This window comes from Sus scrofa, chromosome 8 (assembly GCF_000003025.6).
Source record: "Sus scrofa isolate TJ Tabasco breed Duroc chromosome 8, Sscrofa11.1, whole genome shotgun sequence".
In the NCBI taxonomy this organism is placed as follows: domain Eukaryota; kingdom Metazoa; phylum Chordata; class Mammalia; order Artiodactyla; family Suidae; genus Sus; species Sus scrofa.
The window spans coordinates 69,487,810-69,504,817 of NC_010450.4; the positions used below are offsets into that span (position 1 = coordinate 69,487,810).

General features: G+C 34.3%; 1 protein-coding gene across 16 annotated transcripts in view; it reads right to left on the minus strand.

The window, feature by feature from the left end:
* ANKRD17 (ankyrin repeat domain 17) overlaps positions 1-17,008 on the minus strand; it is a 170,778-nt gene that overhangs the window by 127,169 nt on the left and 26,601 nt on the right. For 5 of the 16 annotated variants that reach the window (XM_021100386.1, XM_021100385.1, XM_021100384.1 and 2 more), the window contains exon 1: positions 6,278-8,493. In XM_021100386.1, the coding sequence (XP_020956045.1) occupies positions 6,278-6,331 (54 nt within the window). In that variant the 5' untranslated portion in view covers positions 6,332-8,493. 16 annotated transcript variants of the gene reach the window in all.

Here is a 17,008-nt window from a genome sequence, read left to right on the forward strand (position 1 = left end):
ATCCTGGCCATGCCAGCAATCATCATATTCTTTTCTGTGACGTCCTTATAATTAAATGTTTTTAAAAAGCGAGGTTCCATTATAAAGCAGTGAAAAGTACTACATTTTTTTTTTCTTTTTAAGGCCATACCTGTGGCATATCAAGTTCCTGGTCTCGGGGTCAAATTGGAGCCAAAGCCGTCGGCCTACACCACAAACACAGAAACACTGGATCCAAGCCTCATCCGTGGCCTAAACCACAGCTTGTGGCAATGCCTGATCCTTAATCCACTGAACAAGGCCAGGGACTGAACCCACATCCTTATGGATATAGTCAGGTTCTTAACCCACTGAGCTAAAACGGGAACTCGAAAAGTACTAAATTTTTACCTTTTTTTTTGGGGGGGGGCAGGTTTTGGCTATGGTATACAGCAGCTTAATGTGGGATCTCAGTTCCTAGACCAGTGGTTGAACCTGGGTCACACTGGTGAAAGCACCAAATCCTAACCACTAGCTCACTGGGGAACTCCCTAAAGTACTAATTTCAAAAATTTCAACCTTGAGTACATTATTTTAACATTCTGTGTGACAAAATGGGGAATACTTTTGTTGCACACTTAAGTTACTACAGTTGTCTCAAGAAATACACTTGGTAAATGTGAGCTAAAACAAAATAGTTTTTTTCATGGAACACGGGCATGAGCCCAGTTATCTTCCATTAAGCCAGACGTCAAAGATACTTATAAAAACGTAAAATAATACCACTCTTCTCAGTTTTTTCTTTTAGACAATATTTTTTATAAAATTATGATAATATGTAATGGCACAATTATTCTGTATAATAACTTTTCTGTATAATAAATTATTCTGTATAATAAATTATAACTAATGTACTCAATTTCTATTGCCGCCATAAAATTATGTGGGCTTCCTATGTACAACATATATCCATATATCCATATATATAGCCAAACAGTTAGTGAGAAGTGTGGTTCCACCCATAGTGGACAATATGAATCTAACCACTCATTAAATCAAAAATTATCTAACAGATATTTATGAACACCTCCTGGAAGGCCTTTTTCTTGACAAATCTGGAAGCTATATACAAAACCAAACCGGTGGTTAAGCAGGACTTTGATACTCAGCAACTCTGCAGTGATTAAGTCACTTTGTACCAAACTGAGTTCTTCAAAAGTGTCAGAACAGGGCCCCTAATAATTCAGAACTAGGAAGGTGCCAATGTTATTAACGTGTATATGCGGGGAGCACGTGATGTAGACCTCTCCTAACGCATGTTTCACAGCACACTCCACATTAACTACTAGACTATTTTGGATTAATGTGGGGCTAGTGGCATTTGGACAACGCTGCCTTTACTCTTATGCGAGAATAATAGATTAATTCACATACCTGTAGTTACCCCATCTTTTTGCAAGCTATCTGAAGCCTCCATACTCCACTAAAATATTATTCTTCTTTATAGGGATTATTAATTAACATAAGTGTGTCTTTGTTATTTTCTGCTACTCTCATGTGTATTCTCCCAAAGTTGGTGTGTGAAAGCAGTGTTGCAACTTCTACTCCTCTTCAAGATAGACTCAATTTTCAAATAAGAATATTCATAAAGCATAAAACAGTAGGAACATGAACGTGTGTATGTAGAGTATATGTAAGCACATATGTGAGTATGTTTTTATGAAAACATTTTAACAACGTACTGATTTAATTGGTAATAGAAAAATCTTTATGGATAAAAAGGTGAAAATAGGATCTAGGGGACTTTCTGGACAGCTTGAAGTGCATAAATATGCATAACAAATAGCTAACAATAAAAAGACACCCTAAGAGTGCTTAAAGAAAAATACTTGCTTACTAAAAAACTAAGAATGCTGAAAACATGTGTCTCAAACTATTCAGATGAACCAATTAAGTACTATTATTTAAATACACATCTCTACACATCCTGAATTCAACAATGTTTAAATACCAGTGACAGACATTCTTTCTTCTGTATTTTTACTTTTATGAAGCAAAGTTAGCTGGACTAATCTCCTTGAATACTGAGCACATTGAAGGTGCTCAATAAATACTGGAGTGTAATTATACGATTCAATCTATTCAATATGTCTAATCTTTTCAAAATCTCTTAACAAATGAAAAATGGTACTTAGCTCAAATAATTCACATATTCAGCTAAGCTTTTCCATCTCCAGATCAACTATGTCCTCAGAGTAACTCCAACTCTTCCTAATGAAAAATGTCACCAGTATTACACTAACTATATAGATAGAGAACTTCAGAAATCCATGGAAGACTTAACTGATACATAAATGATGCACATTGCATAAGCCAATGTATTTTACAGAATAAAAAGAAATACAGCAAATAACTATCCAAAGAGTCTACTTCATGGAGATTTTATACCATTTCTAAAAGTAATTTTTATGTTAAATAATGAACAGCAAGTGGATTTCCCCTGTTTGGATAAAAATGCAGTACTTACCACCAGCCCATAATGTTGACAAAAAGGAAACACTTTGTCCCTTATCTTTTTTTTTTTTTCTTTTTTTTTTTTTCTTTTTGTCTTTTATAGGGCTGCACCCAAGGCATATGGAGTTCCCAGGCTAGGGGTCTAATCAGAGCGATAGCCAGCCACTGGCCTACACCACAGCCACAGTTAACGCCAGATCCAAGCTGCATCTGCCATCTACACCACAGCTGACAGCAACGCCAGATCCTTAACCCGCTGAGCAAGGCCAGGGATCAAATCCACAACCTCATGGTTCTAAGTCAGATTCGTTTCTGCTAAGCCCACATGGGAACTCCATCAAGCTTATCTTAAAAAAACCCTCCAATGTCAAGATACAGAGCAAGAAATGGTTCCATAATAAACCACTTAACATATTTAAATCTGACTTTTAATTTAATTACACCCTAAATAGTTTAGCCAAATCCTCAACCTACTGTATCTCTGACGAACAATCACAATGATTTAGGGTTTTTAGCTTATATATTATAACCTATAAAATCAAGTACAGATGATGCTAGAAACTTTGGCTCTAGCTGATAAAGGAACAAGATTGGGCATGAGAGTTATTATACTTAACACTGCAAATATTTTTATTTTCAAAAAATTGCTACTATTTTAAAGCAAAAATGTATTAAATGCTATACCCTGAAGAAAGCATTTAAGTTGAATTTTTGAATTAAAATAAAAAGACAGATTTGTGAAAATTTCTCATTTCTAATTAGGCAATTCTTATAGAAAACTAAAACTGTTTCAAATAGAAAAAAATAAAACTACCATATAAAGTAATCAAGTTTCTGAAACGACCTCTCATATGTTTCATGTTTTCATATTTAAAAAGCTTATATATAAACTTCAGGTTTAAATATACAGCACTTACTCACACTAATTTGGAATATACCAAAAAAAAGTTTGAAGGACTTTTTCTTCTTATTGATCTAAGCACTAAGATCCATTATTACAAATGATTTAAAGGAAGAACATCGAAGCTCTAAAATTATAATCATGCCTCAGCAAAAACAATATAAGCAATACAAAAAAAGATACTTATGCAGGCTCCCAACTCTTTTCTGTCATCTGTATTTGGTCATTTTCCTTAGTATTAGTTAAGGTGAGCAAAAGGAAAATAAATATTTTGACTACTTTGGTTCAGAAAAGAAAATTACTGGCTAGATTATTTGCATAATTAAAATAACCAAGTTATTCTACTAAATCCATCACCTTGGAAAACTGAGAAGCAATGATATAAGCTGAAATCAATCTTTTCCGGATTTACTGTAAGTTTTAGAAACTAACAATATGTTACTCAAGATTTTAATGATCATCTAAAAATTTAGGTTAAACACACGTGGTTATATAAAATAAGCAATCCAATTTAAAAGGTAAACCACAGCACTATGAGAATTAATCTGCACTAATTCACTGATGTTGATTTTAAGTTTTCTTTTTAAGATTTAAATAAAAAATGCTTTTTAAAATGTATGATTTTTAAAAATACCAAGTTACATCCAAAGATAGAAATAAATAGAAGGAATCCAATGTTTAAGGTAAATAAACAGAAATCTACATAAAATTCCAGATGCTCAATAAATACAGTCATAAAGATGAAAATTATGGTGACAAACTTCAAATGGTTCAATATTAGACCATCATTGTGGTATACAAATGAACTTCACTGTTTATCACTGGACATTTACACAAGCAGTCACCTCACTAAAAAAAATTTCTAGAAAGCTCACTGCATAAAATGTATCTATTCACTTTCAATATGAGATACTTTAGAAAATGGTACATTTTGTTTCAGAGTTAGCAAGTTTACTCTCTTTAAACTTATTTTTAGCATTAGTTCATTATGAGTACTTTTAATTATGTAAAAGAAGAGTATTTTATTACTAGTTGAAAGTTTTTCATTTCTAGTCAGCCAATAATTGACATATACTCAGTTAAATCAAATAATATTAAATAAAGAGAAAACTACTCACTTAGTATATTTAATGTGACAGGTATATAGGAACTAAATCAAAAGAGATTGAAAATTAGGACAATTGAAATTACAGAGGTATAATAACCTCTGTAACTAGTAACTATGAACAAATTAGGTAATGTAAAATCTTAACATGGCATTAAACAATTTTAGTATTTCAATGAAAATAATGAAAAGATAATTTTTAAGACAGCATTAGAAAAATCTATTCTTAAGGCACAAAACTATGCCCAAGTGGTTTTCTCCAGAAAATAAGACTTCAAAAATCTGTAATATGCTGAAATTTTAAATGACCAAAGAAAATGTCAAATAAATTTGCTGAAGTCTATAAGGTACACTTCTTTTAAAATCCAAAACAAAATATTTAAAAAGCAAATAACAATGTCCCACTAGAACTTTACAATTAGACTTTTTTAATCTGAACCACTAAATAGTCACATGATCACTCCTAATTACTGAAGTTCCTTGATAAAAGTATATATCGCTATCTCTAGGTAGACAATTCAGCATACAATTTCTAAGGAAACTTACTAAATAGTGTAAAATTTTTAAAAACAAAATGGAAAAGAATGGAAATTAACCAGTGAATTCAACTCAGACAATAAGCTCTTAGGAGAGGGGGAAGAGTATGCTGGCAGGTGTCTGCAAGGAGCTAGATAATACAATGGAATCAGTTTTCATTCTGCAGAACAACCATGAGACTTGCTGCAATGTCAGCTCCAAGCACACACTGAGGGACTCCAGAAAATGCTCATTGATCATGCAGTACTTTATAATGCGCATAGGCTTTTTTCTTCTGTTAACCCCGCCTAGCCCTCCTTTGCATCTTATTCTCCCAAGCCCTCTCCCCCTAATAAAATCTCTTCCTGAAGATAGTAAAATATTTAATAAATTATCTTAAAAGGCCTAGTATTTGGAATTCCACTCATCACCATGAAAATTAGGCAGTTTTTTCTTAATGGGGGGGACCTATAACCCTAAAGATAAGAAAATGAGATATAAAGATCTATATTTATATATACAAATGTTTGACAGTATACTACATCCAAGCCAAAATCAATTATAGTTTCACTTTGACATGTATTTCCTTGAACTGATTTATACTCATATAGGTTCTATAAAACTGACACAAACAGGAAAAAAAAGAAAATGTAATTTAAAATTCTTATGATTCAAAATGTAGATTTTTGTGAACTCTCAAACAATAATGCTTTAAATTTTAGTTTTAAAAATTTTTAATAATTTATTTTATAATAAAGTCACACGAAAAACCTAGAACCAGAATGTACCAGATAAATTAAGCAATTAGATATATATGCTTAATTTTACCCTAGAAACTAAAATAACCAGCTGTTTTTAATAGTTAACAGCAAGCAGAGTTTGGGGCTTAGATATGTAAATGAATTCTAAGACATATGATACTAAACCTACTCAAAGCTGCTTTGCAGACCCCACCTTCTAATGAGTTAATCTAAAGGTCACCACCAGCACAAGGCTTTTTATTAAGTCCGAGGCTCTTTATTTATTTTTCTTATTTCCTAGCAAACATATATCTACAATTTACAAAACATAAAGTATAAACAAAATAATTCTAGACTTGTTTAGTAATCATGTGAACTAGACTGGCACATTCTCACAAGGAATAAGGTCTGACCGTCTCTTGCTTTAATGCTCTGCCTCTCTTTGCTCTCTCCTCTAATCTATTCATCTGTAAAATAATTCCGGCAGATAAGATTTCTTTGTTCAGATTTCAACTTTCATTTCATTTACAAACCTAGCCCTACCTCAAGAATGTCTTCTAGAACATATGCTTCCATTTCAGCCGCTGTCTCCACCATGTTTTATCAAACTGCCATGTTTCTTACTGCACTATGATTAGATCATTGCCAGCAGGAACACTCCTCTGTGTCAGCAAGGGAACAGGAAATGGAATGTTCTATTACATGCCTAAAGCAGCTTAGCTGTTCACTAGCCAGGCATCTACCAAAAGAGCAGGGGGTGACTCACTGTGTATTTTTTAAAGACACAGAAGCTCTATTCCAAAGCAAACTCTGTCAAGCAATTGCAAAAGACAAAATAAAGTCTCTTATTTGACCATTTCAAAATTTAAAATTCTAACATTTCAAAAAAGAAATAATTTATTTTTAAAAAGCTATTTAAACACGCCTGGCTTCCTGGTTGAACAAAAGAGGTTGAAGTGGGTTACGTAGCAATTTATCCTTAGTAAAGCCTTGTAGTGAGATTAATGGCTGTACTAAATACACAAAGAAGGAGGTAAGGTAAATATCAAATTAGGAATTTGTTACATCAGGCATGTGCTTTATAGAATACATATATTATAGGTATTTGACTTGAAGATGTCAAAAATAATAATTTAATATAGCGTTTTGCATGGTATACTGGTTTTATAAAAACTAATCTGTTTGAAAATATCAAGAGAATGAGATTAACACTCAAAAGACTTACAATCACTGAAGCAGGCGCAACATATCACAGCTATATTCATTTGCTAGGAATGCCTATAACTTCATTTACTAACAACCAAAGAACCCCCCATCATAAATACCACAAGAAGCTAAAATATTTCAGATGAATGAAATTCAGAAACATTGTTTCTGGATCATTAAACAGCAAATAAAGTAGGTAGCTGACAGAAGAGCCAATTTTATATATTTATTACTATAATTGAGCCTTGGTTTAGTAAGATTTGTTACTCTGTCGAATTTCTGCTTTATGTAAACTAGAATATAAAAAATGCAATGAGAAAGGAACAATGTTTTATGCTCTGTAGTATTAACAAAATAACCCTACACTTGTAGGAGTGCCATACAAACTTAAAGTGATCCCCAATGTGCAGATTAAACAATCCAATTATAACTCTAAGGCAAAAAGATCTTCTTGTCTGAATTTCCTAAACTAACTAAAGAAAATTAATTTTTAAAGGAAAGGAAAAAGACACGGAAAAATTAGAGGAGAGTATTATTAACACATATGGCCAAATCTGAGCTAAGTGATGATATGAATGGCTTTTCCAGTAATATCTCCTCAAAGTGATGCCATTTTTAGTAGAAACAGATTTCATAGTTCTCTTGGGCCTTGGTTTATTTATCTGTAAAAAGGGATAACGTTCATTCAACATGAATTATCTGTTGTACAGTCAGAAACTATCCTAGGTACAGTCAGTAAAACAGATGAAATTTCTTAACAGGTTTATTTAAAATTATATGAGATAAAATACCTACTACTCAATTTCTGATATTTAGGAGATATGCTTACTGTGTCAGACAATAAAAGAACCATTATTTTCTAATTAAACATGTTATTTAACCCTTACAATACCCTTGATGACAATATTTCAAAATAATAGCATTAATAATTACATTGTGCTTATTATATGCCATATACCATTTTAAGAGCTTTGTATATATTAACTCATTTAATTCTCAAAATATCCTAAAAGAAAGGTAGGTATTATTAATTTTTTTTTCTGACCATGCCTGCAGCATGTGGAAGTTCCTGGGCCAGGGACTGAACACACACCAAAGCAGCAACCCCGGGCCACTACATGGCAACAACAGATCCTTAACCTGCTGTACTACAAGGGAACTCCAGTAGGTATTATCATTACCTACATTGCACACACATGGAAACTGAGGTACAGAAAGGTCAAGCAACCTTCCCAACTTACTCTCAACTAACATTAAGTTAAGGAGCTAAGATTTGAACCCATGCACTTGATTCTAGAGTCTGTCCTCTGAATCATCTACTATACTTTCTCCAGGTGATATGATTCTCCTTTTGCAGATGAGGAAATCAAGTTGCAGACAGTACAAAGAGTTACATAGCAGAGTTGGGATTCAAGCCAAGAATGGTCTGACTCCAAAGGATGTGTGAAATTACTGGAAAACAAATGATTTTAAAAATGTTTTCCCAAACGATCAACATCACTAATTATTAGAAAAATGCAGACCAACACTACAATGAGGTACCTCCTCACACCAGTTAGAATGACCACGATTAAAGTCTACAAATAACAAATGCTGGGGACGATGTGGAGAAAAGGGAACCCTCCTAAACTGTTGGTGGGAATGTAAATTGGTACAGCCACCGTGGAAACAGTATGGAGGTTCCTCAGAAAACTAATGATAGAGTTACCATATGATCCAGCAATCCCATTTCTGGGCATATATCCAGACAAAACTATAATTCAAAAAGATGCATGCACCCTTATGTTTATAGCAGTACTACTCACAATAGCCAAGACATGGAAACCACCTAAATGTCCACTGACAGATGAATGGATACAGAAGATGCAGTACATGTATACAATGGAATACTACTCAACTATTAAAAAAGAATGAAATAATGCCATTTGCAGCAACATGAATGTAACCAGAACTTACTAAGACAGAAAGAGGAAGACAAATACCATATGATATTACTTATATGTAGAATCTAAAATATGGCACAAATGAACCTATTTACAAAACAGAAATAGACTCACACACAAGAACAGAGGTTGCCAAAGAGGAGAGGACTGGGAGTGGGATGAAGTGGGAGGTTGTGAGTAGCAGATGTAATTATACATGGAGGAGATAAACAACAAGGTCCTACTGTATAGCACAGAGAGCTATATTCAATGTCCTATGATAAACCATAATGGAAAGAATATTAAAAAAAGAATATAACTGAATCACTTCGCTGTATAGCAGAAAACAACACTGTAAATAAACTACATTTCATTTAAAAAGAAAAAAAAAATAGACTGAAATATCTTTTTAAAGTTTTCCCTCAGACCATATACAGTGCTTACATTTATGTATGGCTATGTCTAGCATTTGGAGATTTCTCAAACAAAATAATGTCCATTGTTAAGGCACAGCTTATGAAAACTAACAAACTGGCTCTTATATTCCCTGCCTTTCAGTTCAATCCTTTCCATACTTCAAATACATTGCTTCATCCTTAGATTAAGAGAGGTCATCACAAGGTTTCTCTTTCTCAAACTTCTTTTAAGAGAAACAAGTAAAGACAGATTTGAGTTCAAGGAACTCATATTTTCAAGCACTCCTATTCTCCATAAGCCAAAAACAGGCTTCCCAACTTTGACAAGAAACAGGGCCCCCTAAGGTTCAAGTCACTCAAACTATTCACTCTCTCATTCCCCTGAAGGGCTTGATTCTCTTAAATGTTTTCTGACATTTGCTGTTAAGTTCTTATTAAAAAATACGCTATTATGGCTTTCTTACAGAATTATTTACATACCATTTATCATGTCTCTCACTTAAGCTTGATGAATGCAGGCAATGCTTTGTTTGCCAACCTACACCCAGGGCCAGCACAGTCTCTGGCACAGAGCAGCCACTTAAGCATTGCTGATTAAATAACAAATGCGTAAATAGTCAAAGAACAAATGCTCTGAAAACAAGAGCATTTGTTCTTTGACTACTACCTTCAGGTCACCAAAATAAAATGTTAGACATAATGAATATAAGCAGAATCTATTATGTGAGAATTTCTGTAACTTTTTTTATATAGCAAAGTAATTATTTCTTCTTAATTTTATTTTCTGGTCCTTTTGTTAATATGATGACCTATCCTCAGCACAAGATATTATGGACAAAAATGTGTGTGAAAGGAGATTCATATGCATCTGCTGTAAGACCCTATATCCTAAAAGTAAACCACCTTCCTTCCAGTTCAATCGTCTTCTAGTTGAATCTCAATTTGTAGGAAAAAAAAAAAAAAAAAAAATCACCTGTTTTCCTATTTGCCTAAAATGGATTTCAAAATCTTCAATTTTTGCCTATGGCAAAAGTAGTAAAGTGTAAATAATAGTTAACCTACTAACAGTTATGCAAACAAATGTAAACCAACACATGTATGATGTAGTTTAAATCATAGAAGAAAATACTTATCACAATAATATTCAAATGTCTAAAGTGAAGAGAAAAGCCTCCCATAGAAAGGAGAGGAGAAAGGACAGAGAAACTCAGTAAGTATCAAGACTAGATGAAGGAATCTTCTAAAATTACAATTTTGTTTAGGACCAGCGATGCTTTCTTTGAACAAGGAACAGGAAAACCATGCACACAAATACACACAGAAATATGCTGATAAGCAAGCAACCCTATTTTGCATGGTTTACTTTTATTTATTTGTTGATGTTTGTTCCCCAACACAAAGCTTTTTTTTCAGCCATATATTCCTTGTAAAAAAGTTCTGTTCCCATCAAATTTTTTTTTTTTTTTCTGTTTAGGAAAGGGCAAGACTTCAAAATCCATATTAAAAAAAAAAAAGGACAGATAATTGGTTACAGCACAGATATAATTGCTTCACCTACCTACATAAAAACAAACTACTCAAATAACAAATCTAAATCAACTTCACTACTCAAAATGTATGAAATGTAGTCATTATAATCTCTATTTTTCTCTTTTCTACTCTAAGTTATATTTTAACAGAAATATTAAATAGCCTTGACCAAGCATAAATGAGATACAGATACTAAAGAGTTAAACAGAATTTAAAAGGATAACAAAATCTGGTCAAATTTCTGATAGCCTATGACGCATTATTAAGATAATACTATCCTTACAAACTTACCTTGTATTTCTCCTAAACCAATCATGTCACAATATGACCAAAGGTTCTAGATTTGTATCTAATGTAGCATAGTAATATTCTTTTCATTACCGCCATAGATTACTCTTTTTTTAAAACTGGTTTTAAAGTAATACATGTATATGGAAAATGTTCAAGGATAAATGAAAATAGAGGAAAAAGTAAACCTATTTCTAACTCTTAAAAGGCATAACCAGTGTATTCTTCCAGAAATAGTCTACACATATAAACATAAAGCACATCTTAGTGTAAGATCATCTTTTATACAAATGGAGGCATACTGTGCATACTTTTTCTGCACCTCCATTTTTAAAATTTAATACTCATAGTAATTGGTTCAGATTAGTACATGAATTTCTCTCTGATTTTGATGGTTGTTCAAATTTTCACTAAAATACTGTAATTTATTTAATCAGTTCCCTCTTGATGGGCATTTGTGTTGCTTCAACATCTCATAATGCTGCAGTGAACATGTCCAGTGAAACAGCACACATACTCTGCACATGCCTGAATATAACTACAGTAAATTTCTTGATGGGTTCGTGTGTTTAAAACTTTGTTACTAAACCACCCTCTAAAGCTGAATTAATTTATACTCTGACAATGAATGAGACTACCTGCTTCCCTACAAACAGTAAGTAATAATGATATAAAATCTATGAAAAGAAACACAGTTCAGAAATCAGCATTAGTTTTAAAACATGTATCTAGCTTTATCCTTACTCCCTCATCATTTCCACTTTTCAAGGAATCTCAAATGAAAGTTACACTTCCTCTCATCTACTTCTGGATTCTTATCAAAAAAAAAATCACACTCATTCTCTGCCACATCAAGAACTTCTTTACCAGAATTCCCCCTTGGTGCAGTGGCTAAGAATCCAACTGCAAAGGGTTGAGTCGCTGCAGAGGTACACGTTGGATCCCCAGCTCAGCACACTGGGTTAAAGGATCCAGCGTTGCCACAGCTGCTGCGTAAGTCACAGCTGTGGCTTGGATTCAGCCCCTGGCCTGGGATGTTCTACATGCCACAGGTACAGTCATAAATTTTTAAAAAATTAAAAATAGGAGTTCCCGTCGTGGCGCAGTGGTTGACGAATCCGACTAGGAACCAAGAAATGGCAAAAAGACAAACAAAAAAAATTTTTTTTAATAAAAATATAAAGAACCTCTTAGGCCCCCCCCCCCAAAAGGCAAGAATGCAGATTCGATCTACATGTATGTAGTTGGAGAAGAGGGAAAAATGGGGAGTCAAATTATCTACCCTTTTAAAAAATCTACTTCTGCTAAATACAAATTCCATCCAGGTTTAATGGACTTTTTTTTTCCCCCTGCTCTTTAGGGCCACACCCACAGCATATGGAGGTTTCCAAGCTAGGGGTCTAATCAGAGCTATAGCTGCCGGCCTACACCACAGCCACAGCAACACCAGATCTGAGCTGAGTTTGTGACCTACACCACAGCTCACAGCAATGCTGGATCCTTAACCTACTGAGCAAGGCCAGGTATCGAACCCTCAACCTCATGGTTCCTAGTCGGATTTGTTTTCACTGCGCCACAGTGGGAACTCCCTAATGGATTCTTTAACTAAGTAAACTGTGAAGTTGTGAGGTTTCTGCCAGAATTTAATATTATAAACATCCAGAATTCTTTGGGTACAGTTTCATTAAACTAAATTAATAAAATACTGTTGGGTATTTATTTATTTCAAACTATTCAAATTTTTTTTTACATTTTTTGTTTAAAAAAATTTTTTTACAGTTGATTTACAATGTTACTCCAATTTCTGCTGTACAGCGAAGTAACCCAATCACACACATACATACATTCCCCTTCTTCTATTATCCTCCATCACTGGCTATCCCAAGAGACTGGATATAGTCCCCTGTGCCATACAGCAGGATCTCATTGCCCATCTATTCTAAATGTAATTCAAAATATTCATTTTTAAAGCATAAAATTCTAAAGTAATCTTTCTACCATTATTGACAAAAAAAAAAAAAATTGAAAGCAGACTGAGAAGACAGGGCCACTTATAAGCAGCTTTTATTAACACAAAGAGCACTAGATAACTTCTATGTCAGTTTCTGGAAATCCCAGGTTTAATTTTGATTACAGTATTTAAAAATAAGAATGATTAACCCACCACCAGAGCCTCCAAAATAAATGTGAACAATTAGATATGCTTCTAGGTATGAGTGGGAATACCTAAAAAGCTTATTAGTTGACAAAGAATTAAGAAAGGATATATAAAATTATAACCTCATAAATAAAATCATACAAAGGGATCCAGTATTTTATTCTAAATGTGAGGAAGGGTATTTACGGCTTAAATAAAATTTTTCTCAAGCCCTAGTAAACATTTTTTTTTCCAAGATCATCTAGTAATGGAGTTCCTGTTGTGGCTCAGCAGATTAAGGACCCAACACTGGAAGGATGTAGGTTCAATCCCTGGCCTCGTTCAGCGGTTTAGAATCCAGAGCTGCTGCCAGCTGCAGCATGGCTCACAAATGTGGCTTGCATCTGGTGCTGCCATAGTTGTTGTGTAGGCCTCAGCTGCAGCTCTGATTTGACTCCTAGCCCAGTAACTTCCATATACTGCAGAAGTGGCCATAAAAAGAAAAAAGGGAAAACAAACTCAGTGGCTTATGAAAGCTCATCTAGCATTTTGATCATTCATTTATGCATACTTAGTCTTTATGTACAAGGCTTTATACTACACAATGGATACAGAATGATAAATAAAGAGAATGCACCTCCAAGAGTCTAGGAAAACTTAATCATGATTCTTGGTAAAGTTTAAAATCAGAATCATCAGTTTTTTTTGTCTCCTGTGATATATAGTCCCTTTCCATTTTTCTTTAATAAATAACAATCAAAACTCCACTCAGAACAGTACAAAAAGTATTATTTAAACAAGGTATTTCATCCAGATGTGTCTCCATACACTGTAAAGCAGAAACAAAGCAGCTTTCCCTCCTTTCACATCTGTAATAACAGTTGTGCCTGATGGATACCTGAATTTTGTTGCCTCTACCCATGATGAGTCACCCCATGAACTCATTCTTTTTCTGCTATTTCACAATAGATTCTATGCATACATAATTGGGAATTCCCATCAAGGCTAACAAACCTGGTAACAAACCTGGCTAGGATCTATGAGGACACGGGTTCAATCCCTGGCCTTGTTCAGTGGGTTAAGTGTTGCCACAAACTGTGGTGTAGGTCGCAGATATAGCTCAGATCCCATGTTTCTGTGGCTTAGGTCAACAGTTATAGCTTCGATTCAACCCCTAGCCTGGGAATTTCCATATGCTGCAGGTGCAGCCTTAAAAAGACAAAAAAAAATTATTTTTTAAAAAAAATTTAAAAAATTTATAAGATATTGTTTTTAGAGAACATACACCTCCCAAATTTGAACATTTCAAATACAAATAAAAACAAATACATATGTAATAGAAATAGTTTATTTTAATGTTTTTTGGTTTTGTTTTAAATGAGTAGGTTAAATCTACTGATAGTACAGCTTTTTCAATTTGGTTAGTAATACCATTAACTGTCTTTCTTCTCCAAAGCAACAAATATCTACCAACAAAAATAAATTACTCCATGCCACCTCCACACACCCCACACAGCCTCCACCACACATTCACAGTGGTGGGGAGAAAAGAGAGGCTAGGTATAAAAATACAAATTACAAGAAAAGACTATGCCCAAAGCCAACTTTTTTGAGTCACCAATTTCTACCACCCTTCTGAAGGACAACTGCCCTACTGCAGGGGACCTAAGAAACAGCTCCAGGTCACTTAAAACGGTATCAAAGGCATGAAAAATAATCATGATGTAAAAACCACCCAAGTACGGAGTTCCCATTGTCGCACAGTGGAAATGAATCCAACTAGGAACCATGAGGTTGTGGGTTTGATCCCTGGCCTCGCTCAGTGGGTTAAGGATCCAGAGTTGCCGTGAGCTGTTGTGTGGGTCAGAGATGTGGCTGGAATCTGGCATTGCTGTGGCTGTGGCATAGGCCAGCCAGCTATAGCTCCAATTCAACCCTTAGCCTGGGAATCTCCATATGCCGCAAGTGCGGCCCTATGAAGCAAAAAAAAAAAAAAAAAAAAAAAAAAAAATAATTAATTAAAAAAAATAAAATAAAAGCTACCCAAGTAACGCTGCAATCTCCACTCCTCCTCTGCTTGCATGATGTTCTGGCATTCCTGGCAACAAGCTCTTATCAGTCTGGTTTCTCATGATGCCTGTTATCATTCTATTTCTAGCCTAATCTATTCATAAAAAATCTTGAATGGTTTGAATTCAATTATTGCAAGTACTCTTTCAAACTTAGAATTCCATCTCTAAGAACTGTATTACATTAAATTGTTTATATCCTCAAGAGAAACTAGGCCAAAAATTGTAAAATGGGGTACCATTCTCTTTTTCACGAACGTGATCCTAACCAGAGATAGAGGATCTTTAGGGGTCTTCGCAAAAGGAAATCTCAGTGCTTACCTGTGACATTGCAAAGTTACCAAGGTAGATTATAGACAGGATCCCAACACCAACCCTCATACATATATACATAAGGAAATACTGATTTTGGAGTTCCCATCGTGGCTTAGCGGTAACAAACCTGACCAGTATCCATTAGACACGGATTTAACCCCTGCCTCACTTAGTGGGTTAACGATCTGGCGTTGCTGTGAGCTGTGGTGTAGGCTGCAGATGCAGCCTGGATCCAGCACTGCTGTGTCTGTGGTGTAGGCTGGCAGCTACAGCTCTGATTCGACCCCTAGCCTGGGAATTTCCGTATGTCACAGCTTCGGCCCTAAAAAGACAGAAAAAAAATGAAAGCAACAAATACTGATTTTACTCAATGTAACTGTGACTCTTTGGTCATCATGAGGATATTTCAAACACAGCTATGTGAGAAGCAATGTTAACCATTACTTTCAACTTGCCCCCCAAATTTCAAATATCCAGTTTTAGGATCAAATCTCCTACAAAAACTAACATAAGAAAACAGAAATCGAGGACACAGAGTTTTTGGAGGCATTAGCCCTCTATGTCTCCCTTTGTCTGCCTGGCAAAGCAATAAAGCTAGTGCTTTCTCCTTCATCCCTAGCCCTCCCCAGAGGAAAATAAAAGTTAATACTAACTTTTATGTATGTAATAGATAAACACTAGAATTTTTATGAAATCACCAGTATGTTTCATGAAATCAAATTTAACTCACATTCACATCTCTCAACAGCTCCCTCACCAATTTCTTAAGAGTCAACTATTTTGAGAGTTATTTGACAATTCCCATCTCTTCAAAAACATATATGCCAATGTCTCTGCGAAGGGAGACACTGTTTAGAGTAGGCACTAAAAAACTAGCAGTCTACAAAATGTTTAAAAGCATAACAACTGCCAAACATAATTTAATATTTAATGCTCATTTTTGTATGCTCAGGTAAATCATCTCACTCTTATATAAATTCTACATTTCCAGTATTTATCATCATTAAGTTATTTTAAGGGTATACATTTGCATAATTTTTTTTGGCACTCAGCTTGCTTAGAAAACTATGTATAATTTAAGTAGAATCATTATAGATAACATACCTAGGTCTTAGGGTCTTTTCAGTTTACACTACCAATACTTAAAAGGCATATAATAGCATAAGATTTTATGATTTTTTAAAAATGAAATCTGAAAAACATACAATTAGAAACTGCTTCCCAAAAGATGATTCTGATGCAACACTCTTAAATCTCGGCTTTCAAAAAACATTTTACCTGTGTACAGCAGAAACAGGATGTCAACCCATCTTTAAGTTCAAAGTGGCATCAAAATAAAATTAATTCAAAAAAAATAAATTCTTTTATTTAACAAATATTGTCCAGCTAGG